The sequence below is a fragment of the Rattus norvegicus genome, chromosome 4 (genome assembly GCF_021556685.1).
Source record: "Rattus norvegicus strain SHRSP/BbbUtx chromosome 4, alternate assembly SHRSP_T2T, whole genome shotgun sequence".
Classification (NCBI taxonomy): Eukaryota; Metazoa; Chordata; class Mammalia; order Rodentia; family Muridae; genus Rattus; species Rattus norvegicus.
Window position 1 is genome coordinate 68641534 of NC_141537.1, and position 26175 is coordinate 68667708.

Sequence of the window (26175 nt, forward strand, 5' to 3'; positions counted from 1 at the left end):
GCTGGGAAAACAGAAGCAGTGGGGCCTTGCCACGCCCCCGGGCCACAGCTGAGGTGCCGGCGCCCTCGTCTAAGGGCCCGCAGCTGGGGACCGCGCGACTCGACGGCGGCCGGCGCGCGCACACTGAGCGACCCGGTGTGCCTTTGAGGCGTCGCGCGGTCGGAGATGCGGGTCGCGGGTCCTCACAGGGCGGGACAGGAGTCTGAGGGAGAAGCGGCCGCTCCCTTCGAGGCAGCGCCCTGGGAGGCGAGTGGCGCGTTTAGCTAGGCCCGAGGGACGCCGGGGTTCAGTCAGCAGCCTCGATCTCGAGAAGCTGAGAGAAGTTTCCAGACGGCGCTGGCCGGTTGCGGCCGGTTGGCGCGTCTGCTTGCGCTGCGGCGCGTTCAGGGGGCTCTGAAGTCGCCCGAGCAAAAGCGGGCTTGGCAGGCGGCCCACGGAAGCGGGACGACCGACCTGGTCCCACCCCACCTCACCCGGGAACAAACGGAAACAGTCACTCGGAATTGCAAGACCGGCCTAAATGGTCCTCTAGATTCGGCTTTAGTAGTAGATTCCGCATTTCCAAAAGGAAAGGGTAGGTACGGCCTTTAAAGGGGCCGATCCTTCTTCCCTTCCCCCTTCTGAATAAAGATTATGCACGTATTTCAAGATTTTTCAACGGAAAGAACTCTCCTGTATGTTACCTTGGGAGTTAAACGTTCTCGGGGTAAGTAAATGAATGGAGAATACCTGTTAAAATAAGTATGACTTTTGGCATCCCCATTCCTTCCTTCAGGAATCTCCCAGAAATAAAAGCATTAGTAAGTCATGTTCACAAGAGAGGACAGAGGACAGAAAACAATAAGAATGTTATCCAGACTATGTTAAATCTCTGGTTTTAACCTAGAGGGACATTCATAATGTGAGAAAAGATGGTTACATAGCAATATTCCAAGGGGCTGAACAGCGGTTGAGAGTCCTTACTGCTTTTGTAGAGGACCCTGACTCAGTTCCCTGCACCCACATAGCAGCTCACAACTGCCTACTTTCAGGAGGGATCTGACACCTTCTTCTGTACTCTTGAGATACCAGGCACACATTAGTGAACAAACAGGCAAAACAGGTGTGAAGAGGCATGCCTTTAATCCCAGCACTTGGGAGGCAGAGGCAGGGAATCTCTGAGTTCTAGGCTAGTCTGTATTTGAAAGTGTAAGCAGTAGGTTGTTTTTGAGTGAGCATGGAGGAAGCGTAATACTTTGGTTACAGTGGTGTGTAGGAAGTACTAGGAATGTGGAAAAAGGAAAGATGAAGGTCAAAACTTGGGGAGTCAAGTACTTACAAAATTAATTTAAAACGAATATAAAATTCTAAGCATAAAATACTACAAACATGGGGAACTGAGGGTATAGCCCCTGGGCTCAATCCTTAGGAAGGAGGGGGGAGTGTTACTACATAAATGTAAGAAAGTGGGATTAGACTACAACAGTTGGCAAACCCCGAGATCCAGTGAGAGATCCTGTCTCAAAAAAGAAAGGACTCAAAAAAGAACTGGAGAGATGGCTTAGCAGAGAAAAGTGCTTGTGGTACAAGCCTGCCAACCTGAGTTAGATTCTCTAAGCCCAGGTAAAAATGGATGAGAAAGGAACCAAATCCCAAATATTGTCCTCTGACGTTCACAGGTGTGCTTTGGCAACACACACACACACACACACACACACACACACACACACACACACGTGCGCGCGCGCGAACTAAAAAAGAAAAAAAATGGAAAGTTCTTGAGAAATGACATCCCAACACATGCACACATGCCACAAAAAGAAAGACAGCATGCTGGTGCTGTAGCTCAGTGGTCGGCTATATAAAGTATGCAACACTAGGCTTAATTCCCCAGCAGCAACCCTCCCCCAAAAAGAAAAAAGTGAATATAAAGACTAGATTTGGGGGCTCAGCAGTTAAGAGCACTGACTGTTTTTCCAGAGGCCCTGAGTTCAATTCCCAACAACCACATGGTGGCTCACAACCATCTGTAATCGGATCCTATGCCCTCTTCTGGTGTGTCTGAAGAGAGTAACAGTGTGCTCATATACATACATACATACATACATACATACATACATACATACATACATACATCTTTTAGGAAACTAAAGACTAAATTGTTAACAAGGACAAATGAGAATGGATTAGTGGGTGAGGTGGAGGGCAATTTATTTTCTTGGACCATTTTTCGTGGTTTTGATATTTTGATAAATATTTTTATTTGGCTTTCACATTTAACTGTTTACTTGTACTTTTGATATTTTTTTGAAGTAATACCTTGTTATTTTCATTCTTGCATGTCAAACAAGTGCTCTCCCACTAACATTCCCCCATTTTAATACCATGACTGGCTGAAAAGGCAATGCCAGTAAAAATGGTGGGTCCTTCCATAAAACCAGTGAAGAAGCTGGCAAATCCTATAACTTTTTCAGAGCTCTGGATGTTTACTAAAAGCATGCAGCAGCTCCTCCACAATTTAATGGAGAAAGCAGCCAAATCTGAATAAAAGTAGCCATTTTCACAGCATTTTCTCTTACTCAAGTTCTATCTTTTGTTTTTTTTTTTTTTTTGTTTTTTTTTTTTTTTTTTGATTCTTTTTTTCGGAGCTGGGGACCGAACCCAACTCAAGTTCTATCTTAACCCTGAAACGCTGTGCTACCCTTGAAAAATGACAACTCATATTCCTAGTGTTTATACCAAGGGAGCAGACAGGGTTGGAGCTCTTTGAAAGGATCATCCTAAGGACCATTGTGGAGGGACTTCTAAAAGGCAGGTCTTTATGTGGTCTCATTGGAACTAGCAAAGTCATAACAATGCCCCATCCTCCCAAGAGAGCAGAGTCATTAAATATTTTAATATCATGGCTGAAGCAATGAGTAACAGTTGAGGAAAACAATAAACTAACCAAAAGGCTGGACAAGTAAGGGTTTTGAAAGTGTGAGCATATTGTAGGAACCCACACAGACACATATACATACATAGGACCACAAAGATGCTCAGGAAATGTAATTCTGTCTGATGCTCAGGCTGTTCGCACACAGGAAGTAAAAGCTATGCATACTTGCAAACTGCTTGACTATTGAAGGCATTTACCAAAACATTCATAGAGCTTCTTGACAAAGACCTAAGATGGATGCTGGTTACTGGTGTTTACGGTTATTAGCTGAAAGGTAAGCTAACCAAGTAGGACTTTAGTAACGCAGTGCACACGCACGCTTTACAAAATTAGTTTGAAAAAGTCATTAGACAAACACAGCTACTAGTTTATCAAGCAACAACAGCCCCAGGAAAAGAAGAAAATATGACTTTGGAAGCTGCACATTATTTGAAATGTCCATCTTCAAGTAAATTGTGAGATGTGTAAGGAAATAACACCCATACAAAGGAAGTAAAAGCTAAGAATACAAACAGCTCCTAAGGCTTGGAGAGATGGCTCGACATTTGAGCACTGGCTGCTCTTCCAGAGGACTCAGGTTTGATTCCTGGCAACCATGCGGCAGCTCATAACCAACCATAACTCTACTACTGAGGAATCAAATGCCCTCTTCTAGCTTCCTTAGGTACCAGGCACACACAGTGCACAGATGTAAAGACAGGCAAAACACACACAAAAGAAACATCTCCTGACAAAGCCAGATATTGGACTTTAAGCTGTCAGAGAAATGTTCAGAGGGCTCAAACTCTATAAAATATGAAAGCATGAAAATGGTGTCTAATTGAACAGAAAATTCAGTAAAGAAACAAATTATAGAAAGAACGGAGTAGCAATTTTGTACAATAACTGAACAGAGAAAGAGAAGCTCATTAATATTTAGCAGTAGATTTTAACAAACCAAAAAAATGGATCAGAATATTTGAAGATAGGTCAGTTAAAGTTATCTGATTTGAGGACAATTTTAAAGAACACATACAGACCCATACAGCTGCGCATACACATACAATCCAATTCCAAGAGATCCAATGCCTTCTGGCTTCTGTGGGCACTGGTTACAGGGTACACAGACTTAAACACAAGCAAAACACCCATACATACAAAATAATTATAAATACTTGAGAAAAAGAATCAAAACAAACCTGGGAGGTGTAAAGAAAACAATGTTAGGGGAAATGAATAGCTGTCAATGACTAACTGAAAAGATCTCAAGTCAATAACCTGATATCCAGAAAAATAATATCAAGTAATATAGACTAGAAAAACAATAGAGACTATGGAAATAGTACAATGAATTATTAAAACCAAGTTGTAGTTGACATTTTTTTTTTTTGGTTCTTTTTTTCGGAGCTGGGGACCGAACCCAGGGCCTTGCGCTTCCTAGGCAAGCGCTCTACCACTGAGCTAAATCCCCAGCCCCTGTAGTTGACATTTTTAAAAACACTACCAAATCTACACCTAGAATAACAAAAAAGACTAAAATAATTAATAACCAAGAATAAAAGGTATTATTACTAAGCTTACAGAAATAAGGGTTATAAAATATGTTATATTTCTAGTTCTGTATTTGATGCTTTGACCTCTGACTCTGGTGAGCTGACCACTTTTCCCTGGGCTGAAGCCTAAATAAACTCACTGGTGGGTGTACCTTTCACTTGCAAAGGACTGAGCCCACTCTTACAACCATCTCTGTCCTTGCCATAGTTTACCTTGGGTTCTCACACCCTGGGCAGGCATTTCCTTTTCTTTAATTGCCCCAACTCCAGGTTTCTGACATCAGGAGAGAGCCAGTCCTTGTATTCTCCCACAGGCTGATGAAATTATTCAGATTTGCTTATGCTATCACCCTTCATCATCTGTTCTTTCTCAAGGGATCTCTCATAATAAAGACTCTTAGCCACGTTTCCCCTGATCTCTGCCTCCAAACTTATACTGGTGTTTACCTGTGTATTTTTTTTTTTATTGAGTATTTCTTATTTACATTTCGAGTGTTATTCCCTTTCCCGGTTTCCGGGCCAACATCCCCCTAGCCCCTCCCTCTCCCCTTCTTTATGGGTGTTCCCCTCCCCATCCTCCCCCCATTGCCGCACTCCCCCCAACAATCACGTTCACTGGGGGTTCAGTCTTAGCAGGACCCAGGGCTTCCCCTTACACTGGTGATCTTACTAGGATATTCAATGCTACCTATGAGGTCAGAGTCCAGGGTCAGTCCATGTATAGTCTTTAGGTAGTGGCTTAGTCCCTGGAAGCTCTGGTTGCTTGGCATTGTTGTACATATGGGGTCTGGAGCCCCTTCAAGCTCTTCCAGTTCTTTCTCTGATTCTTTCAACACGGGTCCTATTCTCAGTTCAGTGGTTTGCTGCTGGCATTCGCCTCTGTATTTGCTGTATTCTGCTGTGTCTCTCAGGAGAGATCTACATCCAGCTCCTGTCTGCCTGCACTTCTTTGCTTCATCCATCTTGTCTAATTGGGTGGCTGTATATGTATGGGCCACATGTGGGGCAGGCTCTGAATGGGTATTCCTTTTGTCTCTGTTTTAATCTTTGCCTCTCTATTCCCTGCCAAGGGTATTCTTGTTCCCCTTTTAAAGAAGGAGTGAAGCATTCACATTTTGATCATCCATCTTGAGTTTCATGTGTTCTATGCATCTATGGTAATTCAAGCATTTGGGCTAATAGCCACTTATCAATGAGTGCATACCATGTGTGTTTTTCTGTGATTGGGTTACCTCACTCAGGATGATATTTTCCAGTTCCAACCATTTGCCTATGAATTTCATAAAGGCATTGTTTTTGATAGCTGAGTAATATTCCATTGTGTAGATGTACCACATTTTCTGTATCCATTCCTCTGTTGAAGGGCATCTGGGTTCTTTCCAGCTTCTGGCTATTATAAATAAGGCTGCTATGAACATAGTGGAGCACATGTCTTTTTTTGAATGTCTATGATTTCAGGGCTGACCACTTTTTATTGGATGAATGGTGGGAGGGTGTTCTTCCCTGGAGAAGATCATTTCTCCTGTTTATAGCATTTCTTAGTTGACTATAGTAATTATTCAAGGTTTTAAGATAAACAAAAAAAATCACTATAAAAAGTCCAGGTGGAAATATCTAGCGGACACTAGGATATGTGAGTCTAGTAGCATTTATATAAGAGATAATACTGGAACTTTGAAAATACAGATGGCATTTGGATCCACGGGGTTGAATGAAGTCATCTCAGAAGAGAATATAAATTGAGAAGAAAAGGATTCCAAGAACCTTCCCCTTTATGGAGAAAGAAGAGACTGATAGAGCTATGAAGGTTTAGAAGAAGCCAGTGTGATAAGAGGATAATGGAGAATATGGGGTCACGAAAGCCAAATATTTTAATAAGAGATATTCAGCTGCATTGAATGCTATCAAGAGGTTAAAAGAGAATAGAAATACCTATTGATGCACAACAATAACTCCAAAACTTTGTAGCTAATACTAGAGATTCTTTTTTTCTTCAGAGGTCTGAGTTGACAAGGCTTGGTTTCGTAGGTCTTCTCTTGGCACATTAGAAATCCTGTGGCTGCATTCAGCTGTGACCTTAGCTATCATTAGCTGATCCACAATTGCCCCTCCTCCTTCAGCTTCTCACTACTCAGAAGCCTAGCTTGTGCTTCTTTAGAGTTTGCTGGTGGCAAACATGCGAACAAGCCCGGTGTGCATGTTTGTTAAGTGTCTGGTTTTTCATAGTAGTTCCTGGCTCTTCCCTCCATTGTCCTTCACAAGAAATGACTCACGGGGCCGGAGAGATGGCTCAGCAGTTAAGAACCATTCTTTCAGAGTACCCAAGCTCCATTCCTAGCCTATAGCTGCCTGTAACTCCATGTAGCACATCACACCACACACACAAACACCCCACAAATTTAAAAATAGTAGTGATAAGAACAAATCTAAATAATGGCTCATATTAGGAGCTTTCTCAGTCTGCTTTCCACAAGATTGAGAGTGGAGGAGACTGAATTCTAGAACTATATTCTTTCTTTCTGAGCTGGTTCAGTTTAGGTTATTTTGTATACTGAGTTATAATCCATGCAACTAAACAAAAGCTCTTTGTGACAAATCTTTATTTTGACCTTTATGTCAAAATGCCCTTCAGATTCTATACCACCAGCTATGTTGATTTCAAATGATCTCACATTTACCAACAGGCCTTGAACATTGATTGACTAAGGCATGAGGGAAGAGGTACAGAGACAGAGCAAAGTCCCCAACTGCTCTTGCTCTCCTTACCTGCAAATGGGTAAAGAGGCTGCACAGAGGAAGGGCAGCCCTCTAAAAGAGTTTTGATTCAGGCCTTAGAAGCAAACTCACAGACTGTCACAAAGACAGTGTAAAAAGGACCCAAGTGGTAGCCACAACAAGAAGTATCTTATTTTCTGCCATGTGGAACATTATTGACAATGGAGAAAATCCTGAAGTGGGCAGTGTAAGTCTTGAGCTGCTGACCAGGGCTTCATGCCAGTCATAAGAGCAAGTTATTGGTACTGCTGTAGCAAAATACATTGTATATTTCTTTAGCTCTGCCAGAAGAGAACCTAGCTTGTTTCTGTTACTCACCCAGAGCCTCTCTAGCATAGTACCCAATATTCAGAAACATTTGAGAAGGGAATAAAGGCAATATGTCATTCTTAATCTCACTACCGGGGAAAAGCCCAGAGATTTTTCCTGGAACTATATGAACTAGAATCTCTTCCAAATCTCACTTAAGGGAAAATGGCCATCTTAAGAATCATAGACAGACCAATGGATCTGTAAAGAGTCCCATCCATCAGCATTCACTACTAACTACAGTCAGAAGAATCGATACTGATAATGTACTGGTAAGAAAATCTATTTTATATGGACAATACTAAGAATTGTCTGAAGGGCATTTGTGTAAGGCTGTGTTGTGCATTGGTTTCATTAGAACATTTTAAACACAGACATGAACAGAAGAAAGATGATGTGGAAACACACAGAGAAGATGCCCATCTGTAAACAAAGCAGAAAGGTTGGGAATAGATCTTTACCTCAAGGTTATCCAAGGTACCAATCCTGCTGTGATGTTGTGTTTGTCAATTTGATAGGATTTAGAATTACCATGGAAACAGATCCTGGGCATGTCTTTGAGAGACTCTCTAGATTTAGGTTAACTAAAAGTGGAAGACCTACCCCAAACGTGCTCAGTTGCAAACTATGAGCTTGCATCCTAGACTGCATAAAAAGGAGAAAGTTCTTTGCTTCCTTACTGCAGCGGCAGTGTAACCAGCTGCATCAAGAATCTGTCTGATGGCTTCCCACCGTGATTGACTGTAACTGCAAATGCTGTGCTAAAATTAAACCCTTCAGATTATTCCGCAGGTATTTGTTGGAGCAACAAATAACTAATATACCTGTAGATACTTTGATCTCATGCTTTTGACCTCCTAAACTGTTAGAAATAAATTCTTCTTGTTGAAACCATTACAATCCCCTGCCTGGATAAATCCATCCAAGCAGTAGATGCCCCCTCCCCTCCAAAAAGAAAAAGAAAAAAGGAAAAGTCACATTCTTATGTTGGCCTCACATTAACGAGAACAAAGAAAAGTCAGTCTTTAAAATGTCGAACCTTCCTCTTGTTTACAGGTTGGACAAAACCACTTGTACCCCGTAACCCACACCTCCAATGTTGCTATTTTTTATTAAATGGGTTAGATTTGGGAATTGCTACACAGTACTTTGGGATGAAGTTGTCTCTGTACAAGAATTAATTTTCCAAGGTTATCGTGGAGATTTTTAGCATGGGGTTTTGTGCTGAATAATTTTGGTGTGGCTCCCTGGGTCATTTCTCCTAGACCCTGTTCTGTGCTTTTTAAGGACACTCCGCTATGGTCACTGAATGTTGAGCTTCATTGAATGTCTAGTGTGTCTGGCAGAGCACTAGTGGAAGTTGAAAGAGTCAGAAGGGACAGTCTACTGTTGACTTCTGTGTAGTCACACCATGCTGGACGCTAAAGTGCCTGTGAATTTTGGTAACTCCTTCCTTCTCTAGCAATAATAGCCCCTCTTCTCCCCACCCCCTCTATCCCCAGGATGCCTTCAGCATCCCTTTTTGAATAAATAGTTCATTTATTAAACTCTGTAACTATTCAATTTGAGAGTGCCAAGTGCATCTTCAAGGAACTTCCACAGATACTAAGCTGAAGAGAAATGCCAGTAGAGAGGTCCTGAAATAGAAGCAAGACTAGGAAATGGAATATTTCTGAAATGGTTTATTTTCCCTTGACCTGTGAGGAATCATATTGAATGGAAAATTAAAGTTTCTCTAATTCTTTTCAGTGCCTAAACCTTTGGTTAACACTTGTCGGTGTGCTTAGCTTTGTGCATGGCGATGGGGGAAGAGCGTAAGTGATGAACAAAAGGATAGTGTGACCTTTCTCACCTCATCACTCTCCTGTGTGAAACCACTTACACAGCACAGTAGCCTCATAAAGATCCAGGTGAAGATCTGATGTAAGTATGTGTTAAGTGGTTACCACTCATGAAATAACCAGCCACTGTTAACAACTGGTATACTTTATTTCAGGAATTGAAGCAAAAGGAAACAGCTGCCAAAGGTTGGGTCAACTCAGGAGAAGATGTGAAATGTATGGTTTATCTGTATCCCAGATAAACCATAGCCCAGTGAGGTGTTATGGGAAGTTGGTTCCATAGTGATATTAATGCATGTATGTGTGAGGTTGAGAAATAATGCCACTAAAGAACAGACTGAGGCCCAAGAAGAAATATAACGTATCCAAGGCCAGATAGAAGTAACAAAGCTAATATTTAACTCTGGCCTTAATCTGTGCTCTTAGCCCTGGAGTCTACAGTTGGAATAAAGAGTCTACAGTCTCATAAGGTCAAGAGGACAGTCTCAAATAAGTCCAGCTTGCTTTCACCTGACCCTAGTGTTCAAAAGGTATGCAAAGGCTCGAGACCTTGGGAGGTTTGGGGTAATTCAGAGTACCCTGTAAAGCAGGTTTTCTGGCCTCAGACCAGATGCTGATCTTTATCAGTCTCTCAGGGGCTGTGTAGAAGAGGCCAAGGCTGAACTGATGCCAAAGGGTTAACAGTAAAATTTGTGTATTTGCAATTGGCTAGGAAAACTCAAACTGGAGGTCTCACTAAGCATTTGGGCCACTGGATTCCAGTGGGATGCCTTGCATGACACGTGGAATAGTACAAAGTGTTCAAGGAACAACAGTAGGACACTTCTGGAATAAATCAGTTAAATACTAATTTTTAGTATTATAAATCATTTGCAATTTGCTTTAAAACCACCACTACAAAAAATCTTTTGGAATTTAGATATATTATTACTTATAGGAAAATATTTTTTCTGCCTGGGCAATGATTGTGCATAACTTTAATCTCACACTCTGGAGACAGAGGCAGATGGAGCTCTTTGAGTTCCCAACCAGTCTGGTCTACAGAATAAGTTCCGGGACAGCAAATGAGCTTAAAGGTACAACATGTCAGAATTAGCACTTTAAAAAAAAACATAAAAATGAGGCTGGAAAAATGTCTCTGTGCTTAAGTGTACTTTTCTTGAGGAGGAGTGGAGTTTGATTCTCAACCATTTCTCAACTGTGGCACCAGCTTACATGGATCTTATGCCCTTAGTCTAGCCTCCATGAGCACTGCCCTCTCATGTGCATGCTCACATACACCCCCATCATGTAAAAGATATCTTGGGGACAAATTGGAAATAGCCTGGTCAATGAGAACTCAGAATTTCCAAAGGCAGTCCCAGCATTGAGATGGGCTGTGAACTACCCACAGATACTGAATTTACTAGTTATGAAAAGGATGCCCCTGTGTTCTTTCTCAATTGTTAATTGCTGGGCCAACTGCCAAAAGGCTAACAGGATAGTAAATGTTTGTTCCTACTTCACTTGCCCCAAAAGAAAGGTGAGGTGCCTTGGGGAAGGTCACATAGCCCAGGGCAACTGGGTGAGTAAGGAGTGTAGCTTCTGCATAAAAAAGCTGGTGGGTGGAGCTGGGGGTGAAGTAGCTGCAGACTGACCACAGGCGGGGCATGGACCAGGACAAGCAGATGAGCCATGTAGAAGAAGGGCACAGTGGCAGAGAGGTCAAGTTTATGTTAGAAGCTAGCTAAGATACTGTCCCATCGAAAAATCCAAAGGTCTTTATTATAGAACCACAAGCAGGACCCCCAAAGTCCCACAGTAATATGCCTTTGGCCTTTTTCTTCTTTATATGGGATGACCCACTTTTGGAGCTGAAAAACAAAAACAATAGAGGAGCAGGCTTCAATGTAGGAGAGGCTGTCATATCAGCTGTCAGGGCATGAACTTTCTGGTGGAGAAATGCATCAGGCAAAGCCTCGGTTCATCTCTGTTGGTATCAGGAATTGCCTTTAGCAGCGACACCATTTGGCCACTATTGCCATGGCAACGGCCATACATTCCCAAAAGACCTTTTGGTTCAATTCGCACCTCCACCTGCGAACCTTTACATCACATTCTGCCCTCCCTCTCTCTTCTCTCTTGCCCCTTCTCTTCTCTTTCCCCCATTAAATCTTACCACGTGGAACCGTGTTGGTTTGTGTGCTCTTTCCACACGGGTGCAGCGAGATATCTGATATTAATAACAACAATCTCTAGCTCTCAACTTGGGAAGCACTTACTGGGTTCATGTTTTTACAATAGTGCTACCCATCCATTGCCTGTTTACAGCTCACCTGTACCAAAGTGAGATCTGTCCTGAGAGTACCAGTATGAAGAGGCACAAAACAAAACTTCTACAAGAAATTCTATTACTCTACAAAAATGTTTGGAACACAAGCCATTTCTACATCAAGTACCATCTAACTCCTCTGTAATTCAAAATACAGATAAAAAACAACTCAGAAGCAAGGAGTTGGACAAACTTTTTGTTCAAATCTTAAATTTTGGTGTGTGTGTGTGTACACAAGTGTATGTGTATAAGCACATGTAGGGTAGTCCGTGATCACTCTCCACCTTGTATGTTGAGGCAGGGTCTCTTGATAAAATTAACTCACTGATTTAGCAAGTATAGCTAGCCAGTGTGCCCAGGGAGTCGGTCTCTATATCTCAACTTGTGGTATTACATGTGGGTTACCACGCTATTATGGGTGCTAGGAATCCTAACTCAGTTCCTTCCATTGAGCTAACTCTCCAGTCATGAGTTCTACTTAATAGTAGATGAATTTGGACATATTCACCTTCTCTGTACCTTGGTATGATGGTTTGTATATGTGAGGCCCTCTAATCACTTAGGTGATTAGGTGTGGCCTTAGAGTTGGTGTGTAACCCGGAGTGTGGGCTTTAAAAGCCTCATCCTAGCTGCCCGAAACCCAGTATTCTGATAGCAGCCTTCAGATGAAGAATTCCCAGCTCCTCCTGCACCATGCCTGCCTGAATATTGCTATGCTCCCACCTTGATGATAATAGACTGAACCTGTAATCCAGCCCCAATTAAATGTTGTCCTTCTAAGAGTTGCATTGGTCATGGTGTCTGTTCACAGCAGTAAAACATTAACTAAGCCAGAATTTGGTACCAGGGACTGGGGTATTGCTGTGATAGGCCTGACTATGCTTTCATTTGGAAGAATGTAGATTTTGGGACTCTGGATTTGGAAAGCAGTGGAATACTTTAAATGTGACTTAATGGGCTATTCTAGTAGGAATATGGAAGACTTTGTTACTGAGAGTTATTTGAATTGTGAGGACCTGGCCTAAGAGGTTTTAGTGGAGAATTTCAGTATGTGGCCTAGAGACTGTTTTTGTGGTATTTTGGTGAAGAATGTGGCTATCTTTTGCCCTTGTCTGAAGAGTCTGCCTGAGGCTAAGATGAAGAGACTCAGATTAATTGACAAAAGTCTCAGAAACACCCATCATAGCCTGTGTTCTCTGGTTAAGTCTCATGAGGAGCATTTTAAACAAGCATAGCAAGCCAAGAAAGGAAAAATATAAAATATATGGTCCAAGTATTAAAGGGGCCCCAGGAAATGAAATGGAGCTGAATCCTGTGTTCGGGGATATTCAATTAAGGGAGCCGTGACCGTGGGGCAAGATCCTACCCAGCTAAATTTAAGTCCACGCATGGTAGTACAAACCTTTAATCACAGGAGGCAAAGACAAGCAGTTCTCTGAGTTCAAGGCCAGGCTAGAACAAAGTAGGTTCTAGAGGAAGAAAATCTTAAATCCAGACTTTGTGGACCACACCTTTAATCCCAGTGTTTAGGAGACAGGCATGCAGAGTTCAAAGCCTATCTATCAAGTTCTAAGACAGCCGAGTTTAGGCAGTGAAGGAGTTGGGAAAACAGAAAGCTGGTAATAATGTAATAGAAAATGTCCCAGCCCCAGCAAGCAGAACTGCAGCTTTGGCCACGTGGCTCTGGCTTTAGAGTCAGAATAGAAGGGACTACTGGGACAAGTGATGCTGGTTAGCTGGAACTAAGAAATTAGTGGTGATTAAGAAGAGACCAACATCACTGAGGTGAAATCTTCTGGGAAGTATTTTCTGAGAGCACAAAGCTGTGTTCCAGAGACAGCCAAGGTTGTATCTCATGCTGCAGCTGTACTTAGTAATGTGTAAGAATCACCCAGGCGGTACTGGTTTTAAAGGCATGAAGGGGTGGTCATGAAGAGCAGCCAAAGCTTGACATTGTGAGAGACCATAGAAGGACATGGAAGGTGAAGGTGCAGCCTCCATTGTAGTTGATGGCCCAGGACTGGGAATCATGCAAAGAAGTTGAGGCTTGTCACCATGAAGGGACCCTGTGAGAGGCTATTTGCAAAACTTAGTTACAGTGGAAGACCTCAGCGTATTGGAGATGCCAGTACCATGGGATGGTCACCAAAAACAGCAGGAGCAGTGTAGTGGATCAGACTGAGCTTAGAGTGCTACAGAGGACAGAGCTGGAGAAGTGATGCCAGCCCTTTAGAGGAGCCCAGAAGATGTGTAGATTTCAGATACTGAAATAAGAAGTAGTAACATTGGAATTGTCTTGGAGACCCCAAGATATTAGAGATGCTAGGGCTGTGGGCTATCTGCTGAGGAGAACTGCTAACAGGGAGTTGAACCAGCACAGGAGAAAAGTTTGCTGCCGTCAACAAAGATGAAAAAGGAGTTAGAGATCTGAAGAGCACTCTGACCTCAGACATGGAGATGCAGAGTTTAGAGTTTGCCCAGCTGGTTTCCTGTCTTGCTTTGAGGATTTCAGTTAAGTGATTGGATGAATCTCAGAAGAGACTTTGAACTTTTGACTTTTAACATTGTTGAGACAGCTATAGACTATGGGGACTTTGAAGTTAGACTAAATGTATTTTGCATTATGCTGTTTAGGTATGGCCCCCATAGACTCATATGTTTGAACTAGCGTATTGGGGCCAGGTAGTGTAATGTGATGGTTTGTGTATATGCTTGGCCCAGGGGGTGGCACTGTTAGAGTAGATGTGGCACTGTGGGTGTGGTCTTTAAGACCCATCCTAGCTGCCTGGAAGACAGTCTTCTGCTAGCAGCCTTCAAATGTAGAACTCTCAGCTCTACCTGCAGCGGGCCTGCCTGGATGCTGCCATGCCTCTGCCTTGATAATGGACTGAACCTCTGAACCTGTAAGCCAGCCCCTATTAAATGTTGTCCTTATAAGAGTTGCCTTGGTCATGGTGTCTCCTCACAGCAGTAAAACCTAAGACACTGGTTTCACTGTACAGGGGAAGTAGTTCCTACCTCACCAGGACACTGTGAGGAAGAATAAAAATATTCCCTGTACATAGTGAATATTTGCGATAAAGTAATGGAGACTTGTGTCCAAATCCTGTCTGTATCAAAGCATTCAGTTCTTTCCTGTAAATCTGAAGGAGTGCAACACCTTATTTCCCAGTCCCACAAGATCAGGTTGAGTTTGTGAAGATGAGGTGTTCATTATTTTTCACTGAAACAGGTGACCATCAGAATATCTCCTAGATGTACAGAGTTTCTCAAGACAAGTTCGTACAGTTGAGGTTTCTGTCTGAAAGATGGCATTACACCAGAGGTGCCAAGACAGCTGCAGTGCTCCACCCCTTCTGTTCTGAAGGGTAGGTAGAGGCACCAAGGATCCTAGTCTTCTGTTGTCTATTTCCATGAGCTACTCATCCTGCCTCTTTCTGAGGCTTCCCTGCCTTTCCCATTAAAGCACTGCCTGAGGGTTCCTTCCTTCTTGACTCCACTCCCTCCCTCCAGTGCAAGAACTTACCCTTTTTATATCATCCTTGACCTGTCTCAGAGGCCCTATGTCCAAAATCAAGCCCAGCTTCCCTCCTGGGACCTGCACTTACATACTTCCCTCAGCCGCTGGTTGAGCTTTCCTTCCTCCTCCTGTTGTTGTTGTTGCTGTTGTCTCACAGACGCCCCCTGAGGCCTAGGCTTGGTTTTGCCACTTCTGTAACACTGTTGTTACTACAACACTGGGTAGTGAACACTTCTGAAATGTCCAGAGCATCCATTAAAGAAATAGTCTTTAAAAAAATAAAGAACTAGAGGAATTCCCACATCTATTTCTACCTTGTATCTCATCTTGCCAGTCACCCAGTCTTCCTCTTGGCCATCACTCTTCCCCAGCAGGGCCTCTAATGAAATAATAAGGTCTTACTTTTCACATTTAAATCCTCAGAAATACTAAGAACGCAATACAATTTTCTACATTCTAGTGTCTTGAGATTCAGAAAAAGGGAACAGCAAGTCAGAATCGTATATAGAATTCAGATTTTTTTCTTTCAGAGACATTTTATACAACTTTCAACATTTATACTTTTAGACAAAATGGGCAAAAAATACACTGAGTGCTAAAAAAAATCAGAACAAAAGTAATACAGTTTTAATTTCAATATTTTAAAATACAGAAATTAGGAAGTAAGAATACTAAATACAACTTTAAGCAAGTCACTTATTTTCCCTATAATAATAATAATATAAGCTACTTAGAGACTTACAAATTCAGAGTAAAACAGAAACAAAATAAATACTGTACACTTTCCCTGCCTGCAGGCAAAAGATGGGAAATACTGTTCTGAATAAAAACAAATGCTCTTAAAGCTTCAGCATCCCACTCCCAGCCACACCCCATTCCATTGTCACACAGTGTGCTTCTGTAGTCAAAGGACACATGTGCATACACTGACTGCCTACACACAGATGAGACACTATTCTGCACACACCCCAAACAAGAAGAGTTAACAGTCACTGGGAAACATGGACATAAAAACCAGAAGGAAAGTCAGGCTAGCAAAACATTACTACAAAACTAGTAAGTACCATAGCCAACAACTGTCCTGTTTTCAAATTTCACAGAGTTAAAACCCCTAAAACCAACACTACCCCTCCCCATTACCACCCTCCAACACCCCAAAAGAAAAAACTTGCTGAACACTGGCAAAGTTAGATGTTTCACAATAAATGTGAAAGTTCATACTATATAATCTCTTAAAATGAACCTTTTCATCCTTTCCACAGCATGAAACTGTTATGGCTTAATTATATTAAAAGTAGAAAAGTCTTTTCCAGAGGAAATACAGTCTGCAAAGATGCACATGCATTTCCTATCAGTGCTATTTCATACTCAACAACTGCAGGACCTGCTTGTGCAGTCAGGAGCTGTTTTTGGAAAAACTGAGGTTACAGCATTTGATTCAGTCTAACCATAAACTGTAAGGCCCTTAGTTTGGTTTAGGTTTCTTTTGCAAGATAAAATAACCTTGGGGTTCACTTAGCAAGTTACACCTCAGGTCCCTGACTATATCATGTAAGTTATATGCATGCTTTGTGAAAATAAAATGTTACTTATGACTCTTAAAAGGGAAAAAATTATTCTAGGCAAAGAATCAACTCTATATAGTTAGTGCTGGCATTTCTTACAAAACAAAATCCAAAGAAATATATTATGTCTTGGTTATTTTATTCCTGCAAAATAGTATATATTCTAGCACTTACGATAATTGTTTTGGTAAAAATTACAGAGGGAAAATAGCTGATGTTTAAAAAAAATAGAAAAAAAAAACCTCAAAGACAAATCTCTTATGCTTAAGTCATTTATGATCGCTTTCTGTAATGAAGAAAAATGAATCCAGAGTGTCACAGGTCTTGCATAGGTAAACTACTTGGAGGTCAAGGGCTACGTGGTAGCCAGGGTTCCATCAATGAATAGTGCAGAGCAGATGCATTGGTTGGAAGAATCATCGAATACATCCTTTAAGAGGTTTTAAACGTAAGTGTAATGTCACAGTTAAGACAAAGCCTTAAAAAACTAGAAGGACACCAGAGGTGACGGGGGAACTGGTTTCTCCAGTGAGAATGATTTGCTTCTCCCCAGTAAAGCAGAGAGACTTACTATAGCACAATAAAGCCGTGGTCGTGATGATATGCCAGCTGCTTTGGAAATAGATATTTGCTTCTTAAAAACCTTTTAAAAATGTTTATAGAAAGGGTATCAAATTTTTTTTCACTTACAGCATGAAAGCAAAATAAGGAACGGTTAGTAGTAAGGCTACAGTACGAGGGTGACTATGCGCAACAGCAGTCGAGGGATTATACGAATTCTGTTTGTCCAGCTTCAAAAACATACATGGACAGTACCTACAAGACAAGCAGAGGCTGCTGTGTCAAAGAATGGGATCCGTGTAAGAAAACAAGGTACTAGAGATCCCAAAGCCACTGAGTGTCTCTAGGCAAATCTCTGTCCCATCTGGGTTACACTGGTCACCCTTACTGACTAGCTAGCTCTCCCTGGACAAAAGTTATAATGCATAATTGGTTTTTTTGTTTGTTTGTTTGTTTGTTTTTGAGATTGCATTAGATGAAAAGTCTAGGATACCCGTAACAGTCTAAAAGCCTTAGCTCCTCTCGATCACTACCTGGTGCTAGGGATCAGGCCCCAGAGTCTTGCACATATGAAAGGCAAGATCTTCTCTTTCACATATTGAGCAGTTAGTTTAATATTTAATGGGAGAGATGAATTGTGAGAGATATTTAGATTTGTATTATGAAGTTTCATGTCTCTCCATATGAATACTAGAAATGCACATTTGTTATGATATCTCTCTAGCAGCAGTATACTAGGCCATACCGTGGTTCCCACCAATTCTCAGGGACTGTCTCACACTGCAGAACATCTTCTGAAGCAAGCTGACACTCATTTTTGAACACATCCAGTTGATTCTCCTTTCTATACTACTTTTGACTTCCCTCTCTCCTTGGGCTGTTATACCTAACTCACAACTGCTTATAAAAAGCTTTTTCCTAGTCACCTTATTTTTCCCCCTAGTCCCATGGGTAGCTGCTAAATCATTTTAAATTTACCACCCCTTTTATCTTTAGTACCTGAAGAGTATGCCAAATATGAAGATGAGTACTATACTAATTCCTCTTTGAGAAAAACCCAAAGCTTGCTCCTCTGTTGTGCTAAATAACCACCAATGACTTGATAACAGATGTTCTCACTCTTCTGTCCACAGACAAGCTCATTTTTTTCTTTCACTTCAGCACCTTGTTAGGAATTTGTCAGGTTTTTAGGTAGTCCGCCCTGGGTGTATATTTTCACTTAGACTTTTTCTCTAATAAAAGTTTTCACTTAAAATATTCTCAGAAGGTGCACTCGTCATCAGTTGTAACTTAATAATTAACAAGTATAACATGACATAATACCTGAAGAATGTTGTTCTTCACTGAGTAGTTTTTATCCAACTCACAAACAAGAAAACTAGAACTTAAAAATAAGACTCAGGATAATTTACCGACTACTCAGCATCTCAGCTGATGAATGGCAGAACAGGGCTAACATGCAGGCCTTTTGCTTCCTTTCAAGCTAATACCATATCCTTATATTACCAACAGAAACAACTAGCTTACAGAATTTTTCTTAAATGTTAAAGTACATGGGTATTTTATTTTTAAACACTTCCACTTCTACAGTGGTACATCTCACTGAAACTAATGAAGTTGGATTTTGTTTTGTTTGTTCTGTTTACAAACACCTTCTGTTCAACTTTGTTTAGAAGTCAAAACAACACTGCTAACCTCCTGGAGAAGACACTTCATGGGCAGACAAAACTGAACCTGAGCTTCCTCACAGTACTCACTCCTTCTGAGCACTCAGTAGGTGTCTGATGATACCTGTTGATCTCATACGAATAAATACAGTAAAATACATAGAAAAGGAATTAGGATTAGTAAAATAGAGAATAGTATTCAAGCTAAGTATTTAGTCATAGATGGAACTGTCTCCTCTGAGTGTATGATTTCAGTAGATGGTTTGATCGTGTGCTTAAAAAATGAACTATGTTTATGAATTTCAATTTATTTCAATGTATTCCAAAGATTCTGAACTACTAAGCTGCCAATTTTGTATTGTTAATCATTCACCAATACTGGGGAGCATAATATTATATAATGTTGTGAATTACAGTACAGTAGATCCCAGGTTAAGGGTCACTTAGTTGAATAAAGATAGGATCACTACTACTATTAAAGCTGCATACACTAAATTATTAATTCTCAATTTTACACATTTTACTTGCTTATAGCTAACTAAATGCTATCACCATTGTCTTCTGAGTTAAGCTGCAGTATACTACTTGTGAGACTATGGGAACAACAGAGATTACCTATTACTGTTGAGCCCAGATCCTAGCAGTAGTCACACCTCAAAGTCTAGCCATTTCTATGAGATAAAAGGACACACCACAGATGGAGAACTTTATAAGAAGTTTGATTAGAAAAACTCATTGGCTGTGTAGCTAAATTTTTATCAATTCAGAAAGATACATGGGTTCTTTAATAGTAGCTATATTAACTGGCTAAAAGTTTTATAATTTAGCCCATTAATAGGTTAAAATGATAAAATAATGAATCCACAGAACTATCATTTAAAACACTACATATGTAGCAACCCAAAATTAGTGTTTATCAGCCTATGGGCACAGGGAAGATACTGGCCACAATTTTAATTCATAAGCATAAATTTTAATTTTTATGGCCAAAAAAATGAAATAATTAAAAAAATATTTTGAGTTGTTTAAAACAAATCCAGATCATAACTGGGAAAAGAAGTCACCACTCTTATTTCTTAACCCAAATAAAAATGTGTGTTCTAACAATAAAACAAAACGAAGACATCACAGTGATACATTGTGGAAAGGTGAGCGATCAGTCAGATTCAGATTCTTGCATGTTGAAATTAACAACCAGCTGACTGCATCCCTCTCTCACTAGTTATGGCATAGAGTAGGCAGGGGTTAGGGATGCTGTCTACAGATACTAAGAATTCCATAAAAATCTTCTCCCTGACAGCCAAAATATGATTGAACTTTGGTCCAGACAATCTGGACCAGGAGGTGAGTTTGTAACTTCCTTGTCCCACTAAGTATTGTAAAGGAGACAGAACTAGAGATCTTTCCCTTTGGAAATACATATTGAATCAACTATGAAGATAATGGTGCATAATTCTTTTCTTTCAACTCAATGCTTCCTACAGAAGAAAAGGGCTAGCTACCTAGCTGAGCTGAAAAGGACAAAAATCCATTATATAGCCATAGTTCTCCATAAAAATAAATTTCATGTTGTTTGCCTATATTGTCTTTGTAGGAATTTGTAAAATGTGGTATCATCAGACCTCTAATGTTAATTTATTTTTTATACCATGAGGGGAAAATGGAGAGACTAAAAACTATTATAAGCCACTGAAAATTGCATTTAAGTAAAAATTGTACATAAAGGAGATAAATTACTATCTTATTTAAAGTTCAACCAGACACTTAACCTCCATATCCTACTAGTCAAGACAGATGGAAGAAACTGCAAAAAGCACCCATTTTACTCCAAGTCTGTATTGAAATAATTCTTCAGTAAATTAATAAAAAAGCGTGCACGTGCACACAGAAACACACACACACACACACACAGACAGACAGACACACACACACACACACACAAAGCTCTACTCAAACATGCTTGCTATTATACAACTTAATATGGTATATATCACGGCTTTTATGCAGATTTGAACATCCTTAGTCAAATTGTATTTCTAAAAAAATGATGTCTAGATAATAAAAGCATGGTAAGATATAGTCTGTGATAGATGTCGGCTCTTCCAACACCAGCAGTATTGAAGAAGGCCCTCTGTAATTATAAAGGTTTTCGGAAAAACGACAAACATGACATTTTAACCAAACTTATACTTTCCCCATAAGCAGGAAAAAGATATTAAAGCTGTTCTCTTTGGGACCCAGATATCATCAGGAAAAATGAAAATGAAATAAGCCTGATTCATTACTTGTAGAAGAAAACCATGTCTAAAGAAATGAGAAATGAGGACTCTTTTATGTGGTTCTTAAACATTGGCTATGAAGGTGTTTCCCTGCAAAGAGAAGAGTCTTGGGTTGTCTCAAAACACTGGGGATTGGGCTGCAGAGGGAAGGTGGGGTGTAAGGGAATCAACCTGGATTATAGTATGCACCTTGGATGTTAGCAAAAGCGAAGCTAATAGCTTATAAAAAACACATGAAATATATAAAATAAAATGATTTCATATACATCTTAATTTAAAATAATTAATGCATCAAATCCCTGTTTAAGACTTTAACCTGAATATCAAATTTAAGAGTCCAGACTAGCTACTGTTACTGTGGCTTTTCCCCACATGTAACACACACACTATCAAAAATAATTTAAAAACCTTCACATTCTTAAATCTAAATTAGTGAGATATTTCTCCAGAAATCTTCCAAATAAATAGCTTTAAAAAAAGAATTTAAAAGCTGTTAACTTTAAAAAAAAATCTGTTAAATAAATTATTGATAATTCTTTATCCTACTACTGAAAAATAAAATCAAGACACTATCAACAACAAAATTAAATTCAAGCCCTGACAAGAGACCCCTTTCCAGTTCAAGGCCTCTTTTTAAGGTTCTACCCTCCTCCTTCCTCTCCCCGCCAGGTCCAAGGGTTATTGCTGAGTGGGTGTGGCACAGTGAAATGCAGCATCGGGTTCTCTGTTCTCCAGGCAGTATTCTTACTGTACACACTAACTGCTCCAGGCAGGGGGTAGTGGACACACCAGGCTCCACACCCCAAGACTGGCATCCAAAGGGAAGAGTGACTGCAATAGCAGCTCTGTCACACGAAGAAACGAGCATGGCCATTTCTGTTCAATTTAAGAATCTTCCCAAGACGCTGTTTGGCTGTTGCCATTCCTTTTTTTGGACGTTTACCTATAAAACACCAACAACACTGTTACTACCCATAAAGAGTATACAAGGAAGACTTAAGACTTAAAATAGAGAGGTTTGTAGTAAACAAGCTTGTTGGGTGTTCCAAAACTTCATGTTTTAAAAACCTTCCACTTTATCATATGAGAGAGAGAGAGGGAGAGGGAGGGGGAGAGAGAGAGAGAGAGAGAGAGAGAGAGAGAGAGAGAGAGAGAGAGAGAAGGCAAGTGTCCTTCTAAACTCTAAACTCTTTCAAGCAACAGAGTGGGCTGCAAAACTTGATTCATTCCCAGGACCCATTGCCCTCCTGGGTCTCATGTTCTCTCCGCTGTTTTCATTGTTTCTTCTGCAACTTCCCTTTACTCAAGCCTGGCAAGCCGCACCCTCTTTAAGGATCTACTTCCTTCTGAGCCTCACTCAAGGACCCTCTCGTCATGACCATGCCCACATGTAGCTCATACCCATTGCTATCATGCTACTGTTAGAGAATGGTTCTTAACCTCTGGGTTGCAACCCCTTTGGCCAAACAATGCTTTCACAGGGGTTGCCTGAGACCATCAGAGAACACAAATATTTATATTACAATTCATAACATTAGAAAAATTACAGTTGTGAGGTAGCAATAAAAATAATGCTTTTATGGTTGGAGGTCACCATGTGAAGAATTGTATTAATCAGTCTCAACATTAGGAAGGTTGAGAACTACTGTTCTCTTGAGAGTGTCTCTACCTACTACCACTGCCTTCATATACAGTTACAAATACACTTAACCTTTTTTAAAAACTGTTTTACAGTTACCTTTTGTTGCCTGGTTGCTGATAGGTGGTGGGTTTGATGCAGGTCTCTTGGTGGGGTGAAGGGGCACTGAAAAAGAAGTTTCACCAATAGGCCTTTCTGGACTTAGACTGCCATTATTTATCTGGCAAGAAACCAAGCTGTGATTCAGCATGTACTTTCCATTCTGGATGCTTGAGTTATTGCTGTCCACACAATGCCTGCTTTGTGCCTTCTGACTGATTTCTGAAGAGCTTTCCTTTTTGATGTATTTCTGGCTTCTACTTAAGTCCTAAATAAGGAAAGAAAGAAATGTAGCTAAATTCTTCAGATTTCAGATAAATGAGGTATTTAAAGCTCTCTCTGCATTAGCAAAATCAACAAAGATGAGAAAATAAACTATTCAATTTTGATTTTCTTTTTTTCTTCGTGTGTGTGTGTGTGTGTGTGTGTGTGTGTGTGTGTACACGTGCCCCCATATTTGCCCAAACATCAGGATACATGTGTGGAGGCAACTTGTAGGAGGATAACTTGTGGGAGTTGGTTCTCTCCTTCTACCATGTGAGTCCCAAGTACCAAACTCAGGCCATCAGTACCAATGGCAAGTGCTCTAACCAGTGCTAGACAGACCCCCCCACCCTTCATGATGGTCAGGTCATGTCTCAAAGAGACATAAAGGTTTGGAAGATTAGTTCCTAAGTCAAGATCCAACAATCAGAGGTGCTGCCTACTCTCCTGTAATGGGTAAAATTAAATAGAAGCAGAGGACCCACAGTCTCCTTGGCTCATCATAGGTTCTCAATGCAATGTACCACCTTTCCAGAAAAGTTATCTCACAACTTCAAAATTGAGTTCTACCATGCGGGTCCTAGAAATACCTAGGCCATTAAAGGTAGGAAGCAGGCAGCTTTACCATCTGGGTCCCCTATTTTTTTTTTTTATAACTTAGCTTGTATAAGGTTCACCTCTACTATATTTGCTAGAAAAAATTCCAAGAGCCAAGGCATATGCCTGGTTCTTCTTGTAACTAGAAGACCTCTTTCAGACTTTTTTGATAATTGAGTCAATTTGTAAGGAAACAAATGTTACTGAAATTAACTGAGGTCATAACCAGCATCAAAAGAGTAAAGAATTAAACAGTTACAAAAAAGCAAAAACAATATTGAATAGTCTAAATCTCTTCTTCATGGTTCTACTTTGGAATATACCTGAGCATTAAATCGGGAAGTTCGATCAAACTGTTTATTCCAGGAAGAAGTCATCAAATCCTGATCTTCAGTCTTAGCATGGTATCCTAGAAAGAAGTTTTGATTAAATGATCTTTGCAAAAAACTTAAACAAAACTAGCCTAGTGCTTACAAGTGAAAGCAAATGTATTCTGCTGACATTTTGTTTATACATTATTTTTTCACATACCTTTTCTTTCATTACACTCCTTAAAACAAAAACCCACAGGTAGCAACTCAATCAAACTTGCTATTTTTTAATTTTCTTCAAACTGTCTTTATATGACAAGTTTTGTGCTAGATGCTAGCAGACCTACAGTCAAGCACTATGGCCATGTGTTACTAACGTAAAGTAAATGCAATACACATGTCTCTAAAATGACATTTTCCATTAGGACAAAAGTATATATTCCCCTGCATTAAGGACCCAAACAGAGTATAGGAAGGCAAAATGGAGCAGAGAAAGACAGGCAAACCTAGATTTAAATTTGAGTTCTTCCAAATACTAATACAACTTTAGACATTTATTAAACCTTTCCAAGCTTCACTTTGCTCTTACACAATATGCAAAGATTTGGGCATCAAGTGGTCTGGGTTCAAATTCTAAAAGATTTGAATACTTATGTAAAGTGTGCAAGCTAAATTTACTTCATCAAATTATATTTCCTTTTCATGTAAAATGAGGTCAAGGTCCCTGGTACATAGATGACGCCAATTATGTGGACTGAACACAGTTGTTATTTATCTTTTTCACATTCCTAAGATTTGGGGGAAATCATTTCTTTTCCTCTAAAAGTACAGAGACATTACTGACATGCTGTATCTACTCTTTTCCTTATAGTTCCTTTTCAAAAAGTTTGAGAAAGCCTAGCCTCAGAAAAAAACTACCCAAAACTTGTTTCACCTCTCCCAAAAGGAAAATGAATGGACTGCAGACCATTTAGAACACCAAACATTTCCTTCCACTCTGGGAGCTCTTACAATTAATAACCCAAAAACAAGACTATCTTTGCAAGAGCAATGGTAGAATGAGGCCTGTGAACACTATACTTGGCCCCAAGTCATTTACATTTTGAGTTTTAACATTTAAGTTACATTTTAGTTAACTGTTGTATGTACGTACATGTATATCACAGCATGTGTGTAGAGACAACTTGTGGCAGTTGGTTCCTTCCTTCCACCATGTGGGTCCCCGGGGATCAAACTCAGGCTGTCAGGGGCTTGGTAGCAAGCCCACTGAGCCACCTTGCTGACCCAAATTTTGAGTTACACTTGCATCTTATGTGATTATATAAAGTACTACTTACAGTAGACAGCCCTTATCCATATAGTCTCTAACCTCAACAATATCACAGCACTACTAAATGGGGAGTTGTTTATTACTTTTCAGAGACTGATATTTGTTTCTTACCAAATTCCACTGGTTTATTGTAGCGATACAACTGCCTAAACTCAGGGTTACTGCTGTGGCAGCTGCTGGGATCCTGGAGAGAGTTCTTCTCACCACTGCAGTCTGTGCTTTGTAAACACGTGGAATAGTGCAACCCTGCCATGGACAGCATGCCCTGAATAGCTTCTTCCTCTGTGCTCGTCGAGGTAGGACATTCCCTAAGGAGCAGGCGATCCAAAACACAACAGTGTATTTTTTTCTGATGAAATACTGAGTACACTTGAAAACTAAACTGTTTTCACAGCATTTACATCATAATGTAAAACGACTACTACCATCAGCAAGTCTACCTTTTAACTGGAATTTCATTTCTAGATGGCTTCTGGCTCTTCTGAAGGAGGTTCCTCACTACATCCGACTCCTCTTTAAAGTTTGATGTTATTTCATGTTTCTTTTCATCACCTGAACTTTCAGACTCTTCAGTGGCAAAATTAATTTTCTGAAATAATAAATAGAAACAAAGCTAAAAAGAAACTGACCAGTTTATCTGTTTAGAAGTTAGAATCTT

The 26175-nt window shown here is 40.4% G+C and overlaps 1 protein-coding gene and 1 long non-coding RNA gene across 4 annotated transcripts in view; one reads left to right on the top strand and one right to left on the bottom strand.

Annotated features, from left to right (window-relative positions):
• Positions 1-17: 17 nt before the first annotated feature.
• On the top strand, positions 18-26141 carry LOC134486573 (uncharacterized). Its single transcript, XR_015686494.1, has 3 exons — positions 18-574; positions 9283-9456; positions 25652-26141. It is a non-coding gene; the product is annotated as an uncharacterized LOC134486573 (long non-coding RNA).
• Positions 15704-26175, bottom strand: part of Kdm7a (lysine demethylase 7A) — a 64990-nt gene continuing 54518 nt past the window's right edge. For all 3 annotated transcript variants that reach the window (XM_087659236.1, NM_001428919.1, XM_087659235.1), the window contains 5 exon segments: positions 25958-26106; positions 25629-25825; positions 24200-24285; positions 23016-23283; positions 15704-22220 (listed from right to left, as the gene is read on the bottom strand). In XM_087659236.1, the coding sequence (XP_087515362.1) occupies positions 22126-22220; positions 23016-23283; positions 24200-24285; positions 25629-25825; positions 25958-26106 (795 nt within the window). In that variant the 3' untranslated portion in view covers positions 15704-22125.